The 17,551-nt window shown below is 41.6% G+C and overlaps 1 protein-coding gene across 1 annotated transcript in view; it reads right to left on the reverse strand.

Moving 5' to 3' along the window:
* cdh13 (cadherin 13, H-cadherin (heart)) overlaps nucleotides 1-17,551 on the reverse strand; it is a 526,099-nt gene that overhangs the window by 363,505 nt on the left and 145,043 nt on the right. Inside the window, exon 2 of the mRNA XM_023985362.1 lies at nucleotides 16,268-16,385. Within this exon, the coding sequence (XP_023841130.1) occupies nucleotides 16,268-16,385 (118 nt within the window). The remainder of the gene's footprint in view (nucleotides 1-16,267; nucleotides 16,386-17,551) is intronic.

Consider the following 17,551-nt stretch of genomic DNA (forward strand, 5'->3'; position numbering starts at 1 on the left):
TGCCCCAGGACAACGCCCTGTCATTCTCTGCAGTGACTCGCTCCTGCAGGTTCATGCTCTACAACATCCATAGTGTATGACCTTTCATCCCACAGGAAGTGGTGCAGGTCCTAATCTAGGCACTTATCATCTGCCTTCTAGACTACTGCGACTCTCTGTTGCCTGGGCTCCCTCCTTGTGCCATCAAACCCCTGCAACTTATCCAGTATGTCGCAGCCCTCCTTGTGTTCAACTTTCCTAAGTTCTCCCATGTCACTCCGCTCCTCCGCACACTCCACTGGCTTCCAGTCAAAGATATGTCATCTTCAAGACCCTGGTACTTGCATATGGACCAACAGGGGGAAGTGCCCCTCCTTACCTTCAGGCTATGCTCAAACCCTACATCCCAACCCGAGCACTCCATTCCGCCACCTCTGGTCTCTTGGCCAGGAGAGTAGCTCCGCTCAGCCCAGTCAAACCTCTTCTCTGTCCTGGCACCCCAATGGTGAAACAAGCTTGCCCCTAAAGTCAGGACAGCGGAGTCCCTGCCCAGCTTCCGAAAACGTCTGAGTATCTTAAATAACTCTCACGGCCCTCCCAACGCCCCCCTTCCGCTGCCTCCAAAAAAGGCACTTGTCTTTTCCTACTAGCACTGACTTTGCTGATAAATACTTTATTGAGGGAAAATATACATGATATGATTGTGATGTGTTGTTGTCTCACTCCTTAATCTTAAGATGAATGCACTAATTGTAAGTCGCTCTGGAGAAGAGTGTCTGCTAAATGACTAAAATGTAAAATGTATCACGAGCACAGCATGGATTTAATCCTTGCTTTTACATGGTGGTGAAGCTACGTACAAAGATGACAGCTACTTTAATCCAAACCAAATGCATCAGGAATACATAACGAGTATCATGTTTTTACTATAGTAAAATATTTGGGTAGAGAACACTCTGTAGCACCAGCTGACTTCTGAATGTGAATTCATTTCAGAAGCAGAACAGAGGCAGAACCCTGGACACAGGAGGTTAGTAATCGTGACAGTTTGTATATGCACAGAAATTGCAAGACTTTAAATACTTATTCAAAGCTGCAATTAAAAAGCTCATGTTACTAATTGGTGAACATCCTCCTTGAATGAAACATGTTTGGTTATTGTTCCCCAGAGTGTTGATGTGGATGTTGTTTGTTCGTCCTAGCAGATGTACGACGATTTGCATCAGAAATGTAAATTTGTCTGGTAAGTAGGTTAGTGAGCAGAGAAGAGAAAGGCGATCACTGCAGATTCTTCTAAAGAAAGCAGATCAGAGCAGATCAAATGGTAGCCAACTGTGTGGTGATTGCAGATGGGATCCTGGCATGGTTGGCCCTATGCTCCGGATGCTTCTGTGGACAGGCACTCCAGGCTTTGTCTCTCACCAGCCAATGGTGCCAGCTCTCAGCTAGCTGCAGGTGTGGCAGCCTGGCAGGAAGGTGGAACAATACTTCCCTGCTTCCTCTCCACCATAGTATAGTATACATTGTACATCTCTTCCTGCTTCCTCTCTCCTCTCTCCCTCCCAAACTTCCATCAGCAGAGTCCGTCGCATGGTGCCCCACATAGCAGTACTGCTCCGGGTCAGTGTGCCTCAGTAGGTCAGTGTGCCTCAGTAGGGAGAGGGACAGGCCTGGTTGTACCCCTCAAACACAACAGGATCATTCCCCACCGGACCCTCTTTTTTTCTGAGGGAAACACTCCCTCACACCATAATGGCCTCCCCTGTAATTACCGTCATTTGTCAAAAGCACACCTGATTTATAGTCAATTAAAAATACACCGGAAAAGAGGCTGTGGGTCCTGCTGAAACAGAGGGATGTGATTAATGTAGCACAATTACTACAACCATGAGAGTGGAATGATCTGGATTTGAATTCTGCCATGCAGAAAACACTGGGAACCCCAGTCCCCGAGTCAACCATGTCCTACAGAAAGCACCCAGAGTTAGAAAGTAGAGCGACAGTATGAAAGTTCAGCTATTCAGGTTACACTAACAGTTAAAAAACGAGTGGAACATATGATCCATGTTAAAACTTCTTGTCAATAGGGGGGCGCTATTTCCACTTTGGGAAAAATCGTGCCCAAATATAACGGCCTCGTACTCTATTCTAGATCGTACAATATGCATTATTACTATTGGATAGAAAACACTCTCAAGTTTCTAAAACTGTTTGAATTATATCTGTGAGTAAAACAGAACTCATTTTGCAGCAAACTTCCTGACAGGAAGTGAAAAATCTGAAATCGAGGCTCTGTTCCAGGGCCTTCCTATTCAATTGCCTGAAATCTATGGATATACATGCACTTCATACGCCTTCCACTAGATGTCAACAGGCAGTGGGAGGTGGAATGGGGTGTCTAGCTTGATCTGAGGTCGAACAAGAGCTCTTGGAATGACGTGACCACAATTTCCTTTCTCTACCTAGGCGCGGGAAGGACATCAGCATTGGCTTKTGAAAAGCGTTCGGTATAGACSGTGGATGTCTCCGGCTCTGATTTTATTTGATAGATGTGATAAAAACATCATAAAGTAGTTTTTTTTCAACCGAGTTGTATCAGTTTATTCAACGTTTATTGCGAGTTTTGGAATTTTCCTTTCTTTGCGTCAGGAGAATTTGGGCATGTTCGCGCCACARGGCTAGCTAATGTTGCTAATTCGACAGGAGAAGAGGACATTKTAAAACCAAAKAACGATTTATTCTGGACKWAGGACTCCTTGTACAAGATTCTGATGGAAGCTCAGCAAAAGTAAGAACCATTTATGATGTTATTTCGTATTTCTGTGGAAAATGTTTAGTCCTATTTTCCTTCCTTTTTGCGGGCGCTGTCTCGCTATAACGTAAGCTGTTTGTTATGGTAAAGTTATTTTAAAAAATCTAACACGGCGATTGCATTAAGAACTAGTGTATCTTTCATTTGCTGTCCAACATGTATTTTTTTGTAAAGTTTATGATGAGTTCTTTGATTAGTTATTGAACTTGTCCTCGAAAATATCTTCCGGAATGAATTTTGTGGCATTTTTGGCTACGTATTCACAATGTAAATCCAAGATTTGTACCTCTAAATATGCAACATTTTCGAAAAAACACATAATATGTATTGTGTAACATGATGTTATAAGACTGTCATCTGATGAAGTTGGTCAAGGTTAGTGATTAATTTTATATCTTTTGTCTGGTTTTTGCGAGAATGCTATCTTTTGCGCGTGAATAATGCGGTTGTGTTTTGGCTATTGTGGTAAGCTAAAATATAATGCTATAATGTTTTGCTGTAAAACACTTATAAAAATCAGAATATTGGCTAGATTTCACAGATTTTATCTTTCATTTGCTTGTACACCATGTATTTTCTATAATGTTTTATGAATGAGTATTTAGGTATTTCACGTTGCTACTCTGTAATTATTCGGCTGCTTTTGGTGATATATTTTAATGGTAGCTGCAATTGTAAAACTATGATATTATACCTCAAATATCACATTTTCGAACAAACATAGATTTATTGTATAACATGTTATAAAGCTGTCATCTGAATGAAGTTGTTTCTTGGTTATGCTAATTATATTCTCTATTTGTGTAGTTTGTGATGATAGCTACCTATGCGGTAGAAAAATTGTGAAAATATGCAGTTGAGTCTTTTGCTATTGTGGTTAGCTAATAGAAATACATATTGTGTTTTCGCTGTAAAACATTTTAAAAATCGGAAATGATGGCTGGATTCACAAGATGTTTATCTTTCATTTGCTGTATTGGACTTGTGATTTCATGAAAATTATGTTATATGATATCCCTGTGGCGTTAGGCTAGGCTATGCTAGTCAGCTTTTTTGATGGGGGGGATCCCGGATCCGGGTTTGTGACTCGTTAGAGGTTAAAGACTACTATGACAGTAGGTTTATCGAGTCTTGTAGACTATCTTCAAAGCAAACTTTTAAGCAACAGTTGGCTTTGTAGCAAACCACTCCTATGTTAAAGGTCCTTCAAGTCAAACTTCATGTTGACAAATGCAGCATGAGGCACTGCAAAGGTACTATTGAAAAACGACGACTTCCAGCAGCACCAGAAAAGCATACATGAACTGTATGGGAATGAGGTTGAAGTTCTGTGAAGAGAAAAAACAGACAGAATATAAAAAGCAAATCTCCTCTTTAATATTCAACACGATAGAGGATTTTGTTGGGGGTGAATAGGTCTCAAGATTGGCTGCGCTTATCAAATGAACACATATATCTTGAAAGCTTCAATTTGTGTGTGTGTCGTTCCATGAACATGCTACCAGGGCTGGCGTTATGGGCGGGCCCTATGGGGCCTGGGCTGCCCTACAGTACCTCCTTGCCTGTCCAAATAAAATCTTTTAAATATCGATCATTTATTTGACTGAGACGCGCGCTGACAGAAAGACACATCAATCTCAGATAAAGCATCCGAGCGAGCAAAACAGCTCCCCTCTGTCTCCGTAAATGTAGACCATGTATCTGATTCAAAAGGACAAAAGGAGTATGACATGTCATACTTTTAATGGCCAGACAGTATCAGATACATGGGTTACATATAGCAAAACAGAGTGGCGCTGTTTCGCTCGCTAGTTTCAGCAGAGAGGAAGAGGCGAAGCAAGATGGCTCACTCTCGCCAAAATCTGTCCTGAATAAGCCCAATGCGTTTCTATGGGCATAATATGCAGATCTAAGCTTATTGTCTGCATTCCCACCTTTGGGACAACAACTCTCATTGAGAGGGCGGATACATGAGCATCTCATCTCATATACAGATCTCTGGTTTCAGGAAGTTTACAGTGCACTGTTCGGATGGATGCTGGCTTCCCCTAAAGTAAATTGATGTTTTGTCAAAACTATATAATTACTTCTGTCTAAATAAAACCACTCAAAATACTTTACCAGAGGGCTTGACTTAGCCACAGAACATCATTAGCTTCTTAAATTGTTTTTGCTTTGGATTGTTTCAAATCACAAGTGAGTGCAAAGGCTTATGCCTATTTGGGAAGTCAGCAATTTGTGCAGCGCGAGTGGCAATATGCCTAGCTGCTTATTCAGTTTATAAAACAATATATATATATTTATTTAACTAGGTAGGTCAGTTAAGAATTTATTTAAATTTTACATTAACGGCCTACACGACACTGGGACAATTGTGTGCCGCCCTATGGGACTTCCGATCACAGCCAGTTGTGATACAGCCTGGGATCGAACCAGGGTCTGTAGTGACACCTCTAGCACTGAGCTGCAGTGCCTTAGACCGCTGCGCCACTCGGGAGCCCAAAAAGCTGCTGCTGTCAGTGAACAACTGACAGGTAATGTGTGAAGATAATGTGTCTTGAGTGTAATTTAAAATGTTGAGACAGGAAGAGGAGGGGTATGTGGCGAAGATATGGGCGTCTCTCTCCAGAATGCATTCACTCAGCTCTCCCGAATGCACTCAGCTGTCTCCCACCTATTCTTGCACATTCTTTGTTTCATTGTGTGAATTGTTTGCCCTTTGATTGTTTATTTTGATCAATTCCAGATTACATATGTAACCAGTAGGCCTAGTCAATTTCTGTAATTTCTTTAGCTGCCAATGGATCACGGTATAGGCTAACAATGTGTCGATATGGCAAAGTCTGGTGCTCTTAAATTAGTTGAATTTTAACTTTTTGATTTTTATCATTTTAATTCAGATTATTATGATTAACCATGTGACAATTTTGAGAAACTAAAACATTATTATTGAAATGGAACTGTTCCACAAAAATGCACATAACTGGCATGCAGATAGGTAGAAATTATAGGATAAATTGTAAGCTTCCCCAAACTTGAAACTCACAAGCTGCCCTTTGGTCTCACAGGAGATCCCATGAGAAAAAGCAGGCCCTATAGAAATCAAATGCCTGTCCAACTGATTAGGTCTGGCGCAGGCCCTGCATGCTACTGAGACTGTGTGTACGTGAGTGTGTGCCTGGAGCACAAGGACAGAGCACTTTATCATGTAAACTGAAAAATCTTGTAGTGGGGTCTCCAGAAGTAAAAATAAAACTGATGAGAGCATGTTCCATTCATCCAATTGATCAAAAACCAGCAGTGTATTCATGGATGCCAAGGGAAGCAAGGCTTCCCCAAAAAATGTATTCATGGATGCCAAGGGAAGCAAGGCTTCCCCCAAAAATGTATTAATGGATGCCAAGGGAAGCAAGGCTTCCCCAAATTTTTTACCAAGAAATCAAATAAAAAAACATACCTTTCATCTCTCCGTGTTTCATAATTTTCCTTCAATTCGCAAGAGGCTGAATGTATCTCACCGGAGAAACTATCCGAGTGAGCGAAACAGCGCCCCTCTATCTCGCTATGTGTAGGCCATCATTCTGACGCTGTCTGGTCCAAATGAGTATAACACTGTTGCCGCCCGTAGCGTTGAAGCCAAGGGAACCCAAACTGTTATAGACCTATATCCATCCTGCCCTGCCTTTCCAAAATCTTCGAATGCCAAGTTAACAAACAGATCATCAACCATTTCGAATCCCACCGTACCTTCTCCGCTATGCAATCTGGTTTCCGAGCTGGTCATGGGTGCACCTCAGCCACGCTCAAGGTCCTAAACGATATCACAACCACCATCGATAAAAGACAGTACTGTGCAGCCGTCTTCATCAACCTGGCCAAGGCTTTCGACTCTGTCAATCATCGCATTCTTATCGGCAGACTCAACAGCCTTGGTTTCTCTAATGACTGCCTCGCCTAGTTCACCAACTACTTCTCTGATAGAGTTCATTGTGTCAAATGGGAGGGCCTGTTGTCCGGACCTCTGGCAGTCTCTATGGGGGTGCCACAGAGTTCAATTCTCGGGCTGACTCTTTTTCTCTGATCCACCTCTACACAGACGACACCATTCTGTATACTTCTGGCCCTTCTTTGCACACTGTGGTAACAAACCTCAAGACAAGCTTCAATGCCATACAACACTCCTTCCGTGGCCTCCAACTGCTCTTAAATGCTAGTAAAACTAAATGCATGCTCTTCAACCGATCGCTGCCCGCACCTGCCCGCCCGACTAGCATCACTACTCTGGAGGGTTCTGACTTGTGGACAACTACAAATACCTAGGTGCCTGGTTAGACTGTAAACTCTCCTTCCAGACTCACATTACGCATCTCCAATCCAAAATTAAATCTAGAATCGGCTTATTTCGCAACAAAGCATCCTTCACTCATGCTGCCAAACACATCCTCGTAAAACTGACTATCCTACCGATCCTTGACTTCGGCGATGTCATTTACAAAATAGCCTCCAACACTCTACTCAGCAAACTGGACGTAGTCTATCACAGTGCCATCCCTTTTGTCACCAAAGCCCCAAATACTACCCACCACTGCGACCTGTAAGCTCTCGTTGGCTGGCCTTCGCTTCATATTCGTTGCCAGACCCACTGGCTCCAGGTCATCTATAAGTATTTGCTAGGTAAAGCCTTGCCTTATCTCAGCTCACTGGTCACCATAGCAACACCCACCTGTAGCACATGCTCCAGCAGGTATATTTCACTGGTCATCCCCAAAGCCAACTCCTCCTTTGGCAGCCTTTCCTTCCAGTTCTCTGCTGCCAATGACTGGAACAAATTGCAAAAATCACTGAAGCTGGAGACTTATATCTCCCTCACTAATTTTAACCATCAGCTGTCAGAGCAGCTTACCAATCACTGCACCTGTACACAGCCCATCTGTAAATAGCCCACTCAACTACCTCATCCCCATATTGTTATTTATTTTTGCTCTTTTACACCCCAGTATCTCTACTTGCACATCATCATCTGCACAACTATCACTCCAGTGTTAATGCTAAATTGTAATTATTTCGCCACTATGGCCTATTTATTGCCTTACCTCCCTAATCTTACTACATTTGCACACACCGTGTATAGATTTTTCTATTGTGTTATTGACTGTATGTTTGTTTATCCCATGTTTAACTCTGTGTTGTTGTTTTTGTCGCACTGCTTTGTTTTATCTTGGCCAGGTTGCAGTTGTAAATGAGAACTTGTTCTCAACTGGCCTACCTGGTTAAATAAAGGTTAAATAAAAAAATATGCCATTGACAAAAACTTGAAATGTTGCGTCTTGTTGTGTCGTTGTCCTCCGGTAACTAGCTAGCCAGCTAGCTAAAATTGTCCCTTTCCTAAATTAGCCATGGATGTAGATATGGATTTGGACTTGTGGTTTTACTTAAATCTCCGTACTGGACAATGATTATAACAGCGATTCTGATACAAGCATTAATTCATACATTGTTGTGTCCCTGGCCTGAAAGAATGGAAGTGCCTTGGTGGAAGAGTGGGGTAATATCTCACAGCAAGATCTGGCAAATCTGGTGCAGTCCATGAGGAAGAGATGCACTGCAGTACTTAATGCAGCTGGTGGCCACACCATATACTGACTGTTACCTTTGATTTTGACCCCCCTTTTGTTCAGGGACACATTATTCCATTTATGTTAGTCACATGTCTGTGGAACTTGTTAAGTTAATGTCTCAGTTGTTGAATCTTGTTATGTTCATACAAATATTTACACATGTTAAGTTTTCTGAAAATAAACGCAGTTGACAATGAGAGGACGTATATTTTTTTGCTGAGTTTATATAGCCTTGAATTTAGTTATTTTATTGTAACTTTTTTTTAACTTTAGTTTAATTTGTAAATATTTTCTTAACTCTTATTTTTCTTAACTGCATTGCTGGTTAAGGGCTAATAAGTAAGCATTTCACGGTAAGGTCTGCACCTGTTGTATTCGGCACAAATAACATTTTATTTCATGTGGTTTCCCAACATTTCACATGTGATATTATAAGTTTCACACGTGTGGTTTTGTACCTGGCAGGATTAAAACCTGTGTCTACGACCATTCGTAAATGGACCATTCGACCATTCAACCAAGAGGGCCACCACTAATTTTGAAGTCTCAGGCGAGGCTACTTCATCACGTGACCATGAGCAACCATGACCGACTAATGTCCGCTACACTTTCACATGCGCATTTTCAAATTTTAATGTCAACTAGGGCTGTCTATCAATAAAAAAACTGCAAGGTCATTGCAGGATTGCTGTGATTAATCATGATTAATCGCAAATTCATAATTTGCTCAAATTGAGCTGTAATTTTAAGATTTTTTATACAAAAAGCGAAACAAGAATATTATAAATATTGCCCAAAATAACAGTTATCAAAATTAGGTAAATTACGGCGTTGGGTCAGTAACCAAAAGGTCGCTGGTTTGAATCCCCAAGCCGACTAGGTGCAAAATCAGTATTGAGCAAGGCACTTAACCTTAATTGCTCCTTTAAGTACCTCTAGATAAGAGTGTCTGCTAAATGACTAAAATGTAAATGTAAAAAGGATAAATAAGGTAATGGAGAGCTAACTTCTCTGTTCTGTTCACTGGGCTTCTTCCAATGATCACTGACCAACATACAGTATGAAGAAGAGAGGCGTGCGCATGCAGCAGTTACGCTCAGAAATGTGAAACTGCAAATGTGATTGTTTTTTACATGTGAAAATGCAATTCCATATGGGAACGTGAGTTTTTCACAAGAACATTTTTCACATGTGAAACTCTGTATTCGATTTAAAATGTATTTGTAATCATGACAATTACAACAATACTGAATGAACACTTTTCTTTTACCTTAATATAATACATCAATAAAATCAATTTAGCCTCAAATAAATAATGAAACATGTTCAATTTGGTTTAAATAATGCAAAAACAAAGTGTTCGAGAAGAAAGTAAAAGTGCAATATGTGCCATGTAAAAAAGCTAACGTTTAAGTTCCTTGCTCAGAACATGAGAACATATGAAAGCAGGTGGTTCCTTTTAACATGAGTCTTCAATATTCCCAGGTAAGAAGTTTTAGGTTGTAGTTATTATAGGAATTATAGGACTATTTCTCTCTATACCATTTGTATTTCATATACCTTTGACTATTGGATGTTCTTATAGGCACTTTAGTATTGCCAGTGTAACAGTATAGCTTCTGACCCGCTCCTCGCCCCTTCCTGGGCTCGAACCAGGAACACATCGACAACAGCCACCCTCGAAGCATCGTTACCCATTTCTCCACAAAAGCCGCGGCCCTTGCAGAGCAAGGGGAACAACTACTCCAAGTCTCAGAGCGAGTGACGTCACCGATTGAAACGCTATTAGCGCGCACCCCGCTAACTAGCTAGCCATTTCACATCGGTTACACCAGCCTAATCTCGGGAGTTGATAGGCTTGAAGTCATAAACAGCTCAATGCTTGAAGCATTGCGAAGAGCTGCTGGCAAACGCACTAAAGTGCTGTTTGAATGAATGCTTACGAGCCTGCTGCTGCCTACCATCGCTCAGTCAGACTGCTCTATCATATATCAAATCATAGACTTAATTATAACATAATAACACACAGAAATACGAGCCTTTGGTCATTGATATGGTCGAATCCGGAAACTATCATTTCGAAAACAAAACGTTTATTCTTTCAGTGAAATACGGTACCGTTCCGTATTTTATCTAACGGGTGGCATCCCTAAGTCTAAATATTGCTGTTACATTGTACAACCTTCAATGTTATCTCATAATTATGTACAATTCTGGCAAATTAATTACGGTCTTTGTTAGGAATAYATGGACTTCACACAGTTRGCAACGAGCCAGGTGGKCCAAACTGCTGCATATACCCTGACTGCTTGCACGGWARGCAAGAGAAGTGACACAATTTRCCTAATTATAAGAAATTCATGTTAGCAGGCAATATTAACTAAATATGCAGGTTTAAAAATATATACTTGTGTATTGATTTTAAAGAAAGGCATTGATGTTTATGGTTAGGTTTGGTGCAACGACAGTGCTAAATCATCACCCGTTTGGCGAAGTAGGCTGTGATTCGATGAGAAATTAACAGGCACCGCATCGATTATATGCAACGCAGGACACGCTAGATAAACTAGTAATATCATCAACCATGTGTAGTTAACTAGTGATTATGTTAAGATTGATTGTTTTTTATAAGATAAGTTTAATGCTAGCTAGCAACTTACAACTTACAGCTTCTTGCTGCCCTCGCGTAACAGGTAGTCAGCCTGCCATGCAGGCTCCTCGTGGAGTGCAATGTAAGGCAGGTGGTTAGAGTGTTGGACTAGTAACCGGAAGGTTGCAAAAACGAATCCCCGAGCTGACAAGGTAAAAATCTGTCGTTCTGCCCCTGAACAAGGCAGTTAACCCACCGTTCCTTGGCCGTCATTGAAAATAAGAATGTGATCTTAACTGGCTTGCCTAGTTAAATAAATCGGCCAAATCGGTGTCCAAAAATACCGATTTACGATTGTTATGAAAACTTGAAATCGGCCCTAATTAATCGGCCATTCCGATTAATCGGTCGACCTCTAGTACAGTGCATTTGGAAAGTATTCAGACCCCTTCCCTTTTTCGACATTTCCTTACTTTACAGCTTTATTCTAAAATTGATGATTTTTTTTTTATTCACCCTCTACACACAATACCCCATAATGGCAGAGCAAAAACATGTTTTTAGATTTTTTTGCAAATGTATTAAAAATGTAAAACAGGAATACCTTATTTACATAAGTATTCAGACTCGAAATTGAGCTCAGGTGCATCCTGTTTCCATTGGTCATTCTTGAAATGTTTCTATAACTTGATTGGAGTCCATCTGTGGTTAATCCAATTGATTGGACATGATTTGGAAAGGCATACACCTATCTATAGCCATGAGGTTGAAGGAATTGTCCGTAGAGCCCCGAGACAGTATTGTGTCAAGGCACAGATCTGGGGAAGGGTACCAAAAAATGTCTGCAGCATTGAAGGTCCCCAAGAAAACAGTGGCCTCCATCATTCTTAAATGGAAGACGTTTGGAACCACCAAGACTCTTCCTAGAGCTGGCCACCCGGACGAACTGAGCAATCGGGGGTGCAGGGCCTTCGTTAGGGAGGTGACCAAGAACCCGATGGTCACTCTGACAGAGCTCTAGAGTTCCACTATGGAGATGGGAGAACCTTCCAGAAGGACACCTATCTCTGCAGCACTCCACAAATCAGGGCTTTATGGTAGAGTGGCCAGACGGAAGCCACTCCTCAGTAAAAGGAACATGACAGCCCATTTGGAGTTTGCCAAAAGGCACCTAAATGACTATCAGACCATGAGAAACAAGATTCTCTGGTCTAATGAAACCAAGATTGAACTCTTTGGCTTGAATGCCAAGCGCCACGTCTGCAAGAAACCTGGCACCACCGTCTCTACGGTGAAGCATGCTGGTGGCAGCATAATGCTGTGGGAATGTTTTTCAGCGGCAGGGACTGGGAGAAACTTGTAAAGATTGAGGGAAAGATGAACAGAACCTGGTACAGAGAGATCCTAAGCACACTGCCTAGACAATGACCCTAAGCACACTGCCTAGACAACGCAGGAGTGGCTTCGGGGACAAGTCTCTGAATGTGCTTGAGTGGCCCAGCTAGAGCCTGGACTTGAACCTGATTGAAAAGGTCTGGAAAGACCTGAAAATAGCTGTGCAGCAATGCTCCCCATCCAACCTGACAGAGCTTGAGGATCTGCAGAGAAGAATGAGAGAAAATCCCCAATACAGTTGTGCCAACCTTGTAGCGTCATACCCAAGAAGACTTGAGGCTGTAATCACTGCCAAATGTGCTTCAACAAAGTACTGAGTAAAGGGTTTGAATGCTTATGTAAATGTGATATTTAAGTTGTTTTTTTTATATACATTTTGCAAAAATTGCTTCATTATAGGGTATTGTGTTTAGAGTGACGAGAGGAAAAAACGATGTATTACATTTTAGAATAAGGCTGTAACGTAACAAAATTAGGAAAAAGTCAAGGGTTCTGATTACTTTCTGAATGCACTGTACATCTGAAATCAATACACTCTTCCATTGTTTTTCTCTCTGAGACATAAACCGGTGAGCAGAAAATTACATTATCAAAGCAACTTTGGGCTCCAACTTTAGTTCTGGCTCAGTCAAAGTGATTTGTATTGCAGTGCTGCCTGGTGTGTTTCATTGCTGAGAAGTCGAAAATGTAAACTGACTTTCGTCTGTGATTTTCTAGTGATGTGCTTGAAAGTGACACTAATTCCCCCCTGGTAGTGGGGGTCTGTATCGGAATACAGTTTGGTTTTGTGCCGTCACATTTTATTTCAGCGAGGTATAATGACTTAGTGATACTGGAGGTCATGGTAAGTTAGTGTCAGTGTGCTCAAAGAGATTACAGGATCAATTTCATTGGGTTTTCATAAATTGAAGTCAATTTGTATTATATTCATTACCAAACAGACATACATTTCCAATCTGCCCAACTCTAAAACTCCAGCACAAAAACTAACATACCTGATTGAACTACTCTCCACATCGCTAATATGAAAGCACTCAAAGTCTATTCTATTAAATTAACTCTTACTTTTTCCATTTAAAAGCATTTTTTTTAATTTTGAGGTTTGCCTTTCATACCAAGCTGATGGTGAGGAAAGGTTAACTATGAGTAAAAAAAAAAAAAAAAAAACATTTCAGTCAGGTCATTTAGGTTCAAGCCACTGGACTTTTTTGTGTCCAACTAGTTTAGAGTCTGACAGAGCTTCCTACTATACCAGAAGCACAATGAGTCTGGAACAATGTTTTTTATAGTATCTTAGATTGAACTGTTCCGAGGACGTCTGCTCGTGTATGTATTGCTCATCATCACCTCATCAGTCACCTGGAGACAGGGGCAGGGCGGGACAGGGGCAGGGATATCTTCATCTTTATTCATGCCACTACTTTCTGCACATTTGCTTATGCATTTCTATTTGCATTTCTGCCATCAATTATTCATGTAATTAGGTCCTGTCCATTTGGAAGTAATGGTACTTGAGTGTGAGCATGAATGCGTGTCTGTTGGTCGCTGCCTGTTTTCTCCCAGCACCCATTAGAGAGATGGATGTCCTTGACCTAGGCCTCACCAAACAGGTACAGGCCCCCTCCAGACCGCCCCTATCCTGGTAATTACCGGACTACCCTGCCTGAATACGGGAAGGGCCAGGAGTGGTGCTGGGACAATTTACATAAATCTGCATGTGTCACCTGCAGAGCCAGCAACCTCTGACACCCAGGCTGAGTCACAGTGTCTCGCTAGCATCACTGCACAGCCTACCTGCACAGCTCTCTCTGCACAGCTCTATGCAGCTCACAGGAGCTCTGTCTGCTCTGCAGAATGTCTACTATAGCCCATCTGACTACATCCCTCTCTCCTTGCTGTATGCAGGCTTATGGCCCAGCATACGTTCCGTATCTCTTAATCTTCTTATTAACACTAGTTCAGTAATATTTCATCTCATCCAACAGGTCTAGAAGATCCTGTAGATGAGAGAAACCTGTGTCTCACAGCTTCTCTTCATCGGGCAGACACTTTTGAGTTTGTGGGTGTGTGTCTCAGGGGAAGGTGCGTGGTTAAGTAGACTATCTACACGTGTTGAAGTGTGTGTGTGTGTGTGAGGGAATGTATGTGAATGAACCCCCCATGGTGTGTTGTGTTTCTGCTGACAGGAGCATTTTCAAGGTAATGGAAGTGCACTGTTATCCCAGAGCAGTGCACTAAAGCAGAACTGAGCTCTGTCTCACCATGCCCGGATTGCTGGGCCTCAAGATGACAAAATGCTTCTCCGAAACAAACACAATGAAATAAAAAGATTGAAAGAGAACTTGGGCGAAGAGTTGTCATTTTACGGTAGAGGATATAAAATATGTTATTTTCTACTTAAAAAGCAGCACTCCCTCAGCAGTGCCACTTCAGAAGTTGGTTCTATAGTCAAATGCCAATATAAACCATGGCCTTTCAGTCATGAGTGAAATGTCAAGCTGTGACTTCATGTAATGTACATACACAACACACTAAAGAGACTAATTCAACCTTAATGACTCATTCTCACTATTGTAGTCTTGTCTTGCTGCTGCGAAGAAACGCTTCACACGCCAGCTTCTGTGTAACCTGTTGACATCCCTGTCACTCTCCGAGGAGCTAGACGACAAGCCAGCAGCCATACCTCATCTCCCTGAGGAGCAGGAAGCTAGTCAGCAGATATTACTGGAAATCCCAGAGGAGCAGGAGACGAGTTGCAGACATTAATACAGATTCCAGAGGAGCGGCGGACCATTGAATTGTGGCAGTTACGAGACGGGGGGCTGTTGGAGTGAGGGATAGAGGGAGGGAACTGCTGTCTCCATGGCAATGACCTTGGTCATGAACTCACTGACTCTCCTCTCAAATCCATCTTTATGGGTTTGATTGTAAATCCACTGAGATTTTTATTTTACCAGTCTGTAAAATAACTCGAGGGGTACTGACTGGGGAGGATCACAATGCTAGTTCAACCTGAACACATTTCTAATGTTACTGCAACAGTTAACATATCAATCAGGTTGTGTCCCTGTGATGTGGTTTCTTCCCTCAAAAGCAGCGTGTTTCTCAGTTAAAGCCACCACAACCCACGGCAGCCTGCGGGTGAGGATCACTTAGCAAGCTTTTGTAAACATCACACAATCAAGAAGAATAATTCATAAGCCCAGCAACATTTTGTTGTTGTTGTGTTTGGAAGCCATTGCTTTTATTTCCTGTTTTTAATAAGAATTTGCATGAATTATACTGAATGTTAGGAACATAACAGCCAGCCCACACAGAATCACCTCTTCTACAACCCCAGGGGAAACTGCCTGACACTAGGAGTTAGACAATGAGCAACTGTTGAGCTACAGTCTGCATGAAAATCTGTGTGCACGTAAGTGTGAGTAATTGCGTGCGTGCGTGCATGTGTGTCCATGAGTGTGACAGAGAAGGAAAGATAGATCTCAATAATCACTTTGTCCAACTTATTTTTGTTACCCCTGCTTACATGTACAGTATATACAGTATCGACCTCCATACTCCAGTATACCTACACATTGAAATTATGGTACTGGTACTGACCCTGTATAGAGCTCCATTTAAATACTTTTAAAAACTTTACATTATTTCTTCTTACCTTGATAATGAATACAGCATTGTTGGGAGAGATCTTGCAAGTAAGCATTCCACTCTACTGTTTTACACTTGTTGTATCCTAAACACGTGACAAACAACCTTTTTTGTTTTTGTTTCTTTTATTTGATTGAAGACATTTGTATCTGAAGTGACGCGCGCCTGCATGACATCCCCTAATCTTCCCCTTGTCAGGAAGGTATCAGGTCTCTCACTCACCTTGTGTGAGAGGATGGTCCTTCTGGAAACCTCCGTTGTACTCCACCTGGTACTCCTTCACCTGGAAGCCAGGCACACATCCCTCCTCCCCCTCCTTCTGGGCTCCAATATGGACAACCTGAGAACAGAGAAGAAAAAAACAAGACTTAGTCAACAAGTTAAACTTCAGGAAAACAGCTGGGTCTTCTCTGATGCACTTCCTTAATGACAATTAGAATATCATAAGCCGACTGCTTCATCCTATTCATCCTCATAAAAGCTCTTTCCCAGAAATGTTTTATTCATCATTTTTAAAGAACCGCCACACAAAGGTAGACTGGGTCAGAGCATGTTTTATGGTGTGGAAAAACATAATATTTTCGAATTTTGGGGAAATACACTAAAGCCCAATGCAGCCATTTATATACAGTTGAAGTCGGAATTTTACATACACTTAGGTTGGAATCATTCAAACTCGTTTATCAACCACTCCACAAATGTCTTGTTAACAAACTATAGTTTTGGCAAGTCGGTTAGGACATCTACTTTGTGCATGACACAAGTAATTTTCCCAACAATTGTTTACAGACAGATTATTTCACTTATCATTCACTGTATCACAATTCCAGCGGGTCAGAAGTTTACATACACTAAGGTCACTGTGCCTTAAACAGCTTGGAAAATTCCATAAAATTATGTCATGGCTTTAGAAGGTTCTGATAGGCTTATTGGCATCATTTGAGTCAATTGGAGGTGTACCTGTGTATGTATTTCAAGGTCTAACTTCAAACTCAGTGCCTCTTTGCTTGACATCATGGGAAAATCAAAATAAATCAATAAAGACCTCAGAAAAAAGTCTGGTTCATCCTTGGGTGCAATTTCCAAACGCTTGAAGGTACCACGTTCATCTGTACAAACAATAGTATGCAAGTATAAACACCATGGGACCACGCAGCCGTCATACCGCTCAGGAAGGAGACGCGTTCTGTCTCCTAGAAATGAACGTACTTTGGTGCGAAAAGTGCAAATCAATCCCAGAACTACAGCAAAGGACCTTGTGAAGATGCTGGAGTAAACAGGTACAAAAGTATCTATATCCACAGTAAAACAAGTCCTATATCGACATAACTTGAAAGGCCGCTCAGCAAGGAAGAAGCCACTGCTCCAAAACCGCCATAAAAAAAGCCAGACTACGGCTTGCAACTGCACATGGGGACAAAGATCGTACTTTTTGGAGAAATGTCCTCTGGGCTGATGAAACAAAAATATAACTTTTTGGCCATAATGACCGTCGTTATGTTTGGA

Source organism: Salvelinus sp. IW2-2015, linkage group LG4q.1:29 (assembly GCF_002910315.2).
Source record: "Salvelinus sp. IW2-2015 linkage group LG4q.1:29, ASM291031v2, whole genome shotgun sequence".
NCBI lineage: Eukaryota > Metazoa > Chordata > Actinopteri > Salmoniformes > Salmonidae > Salvelinus > Salvelinus sp. IW2-2015.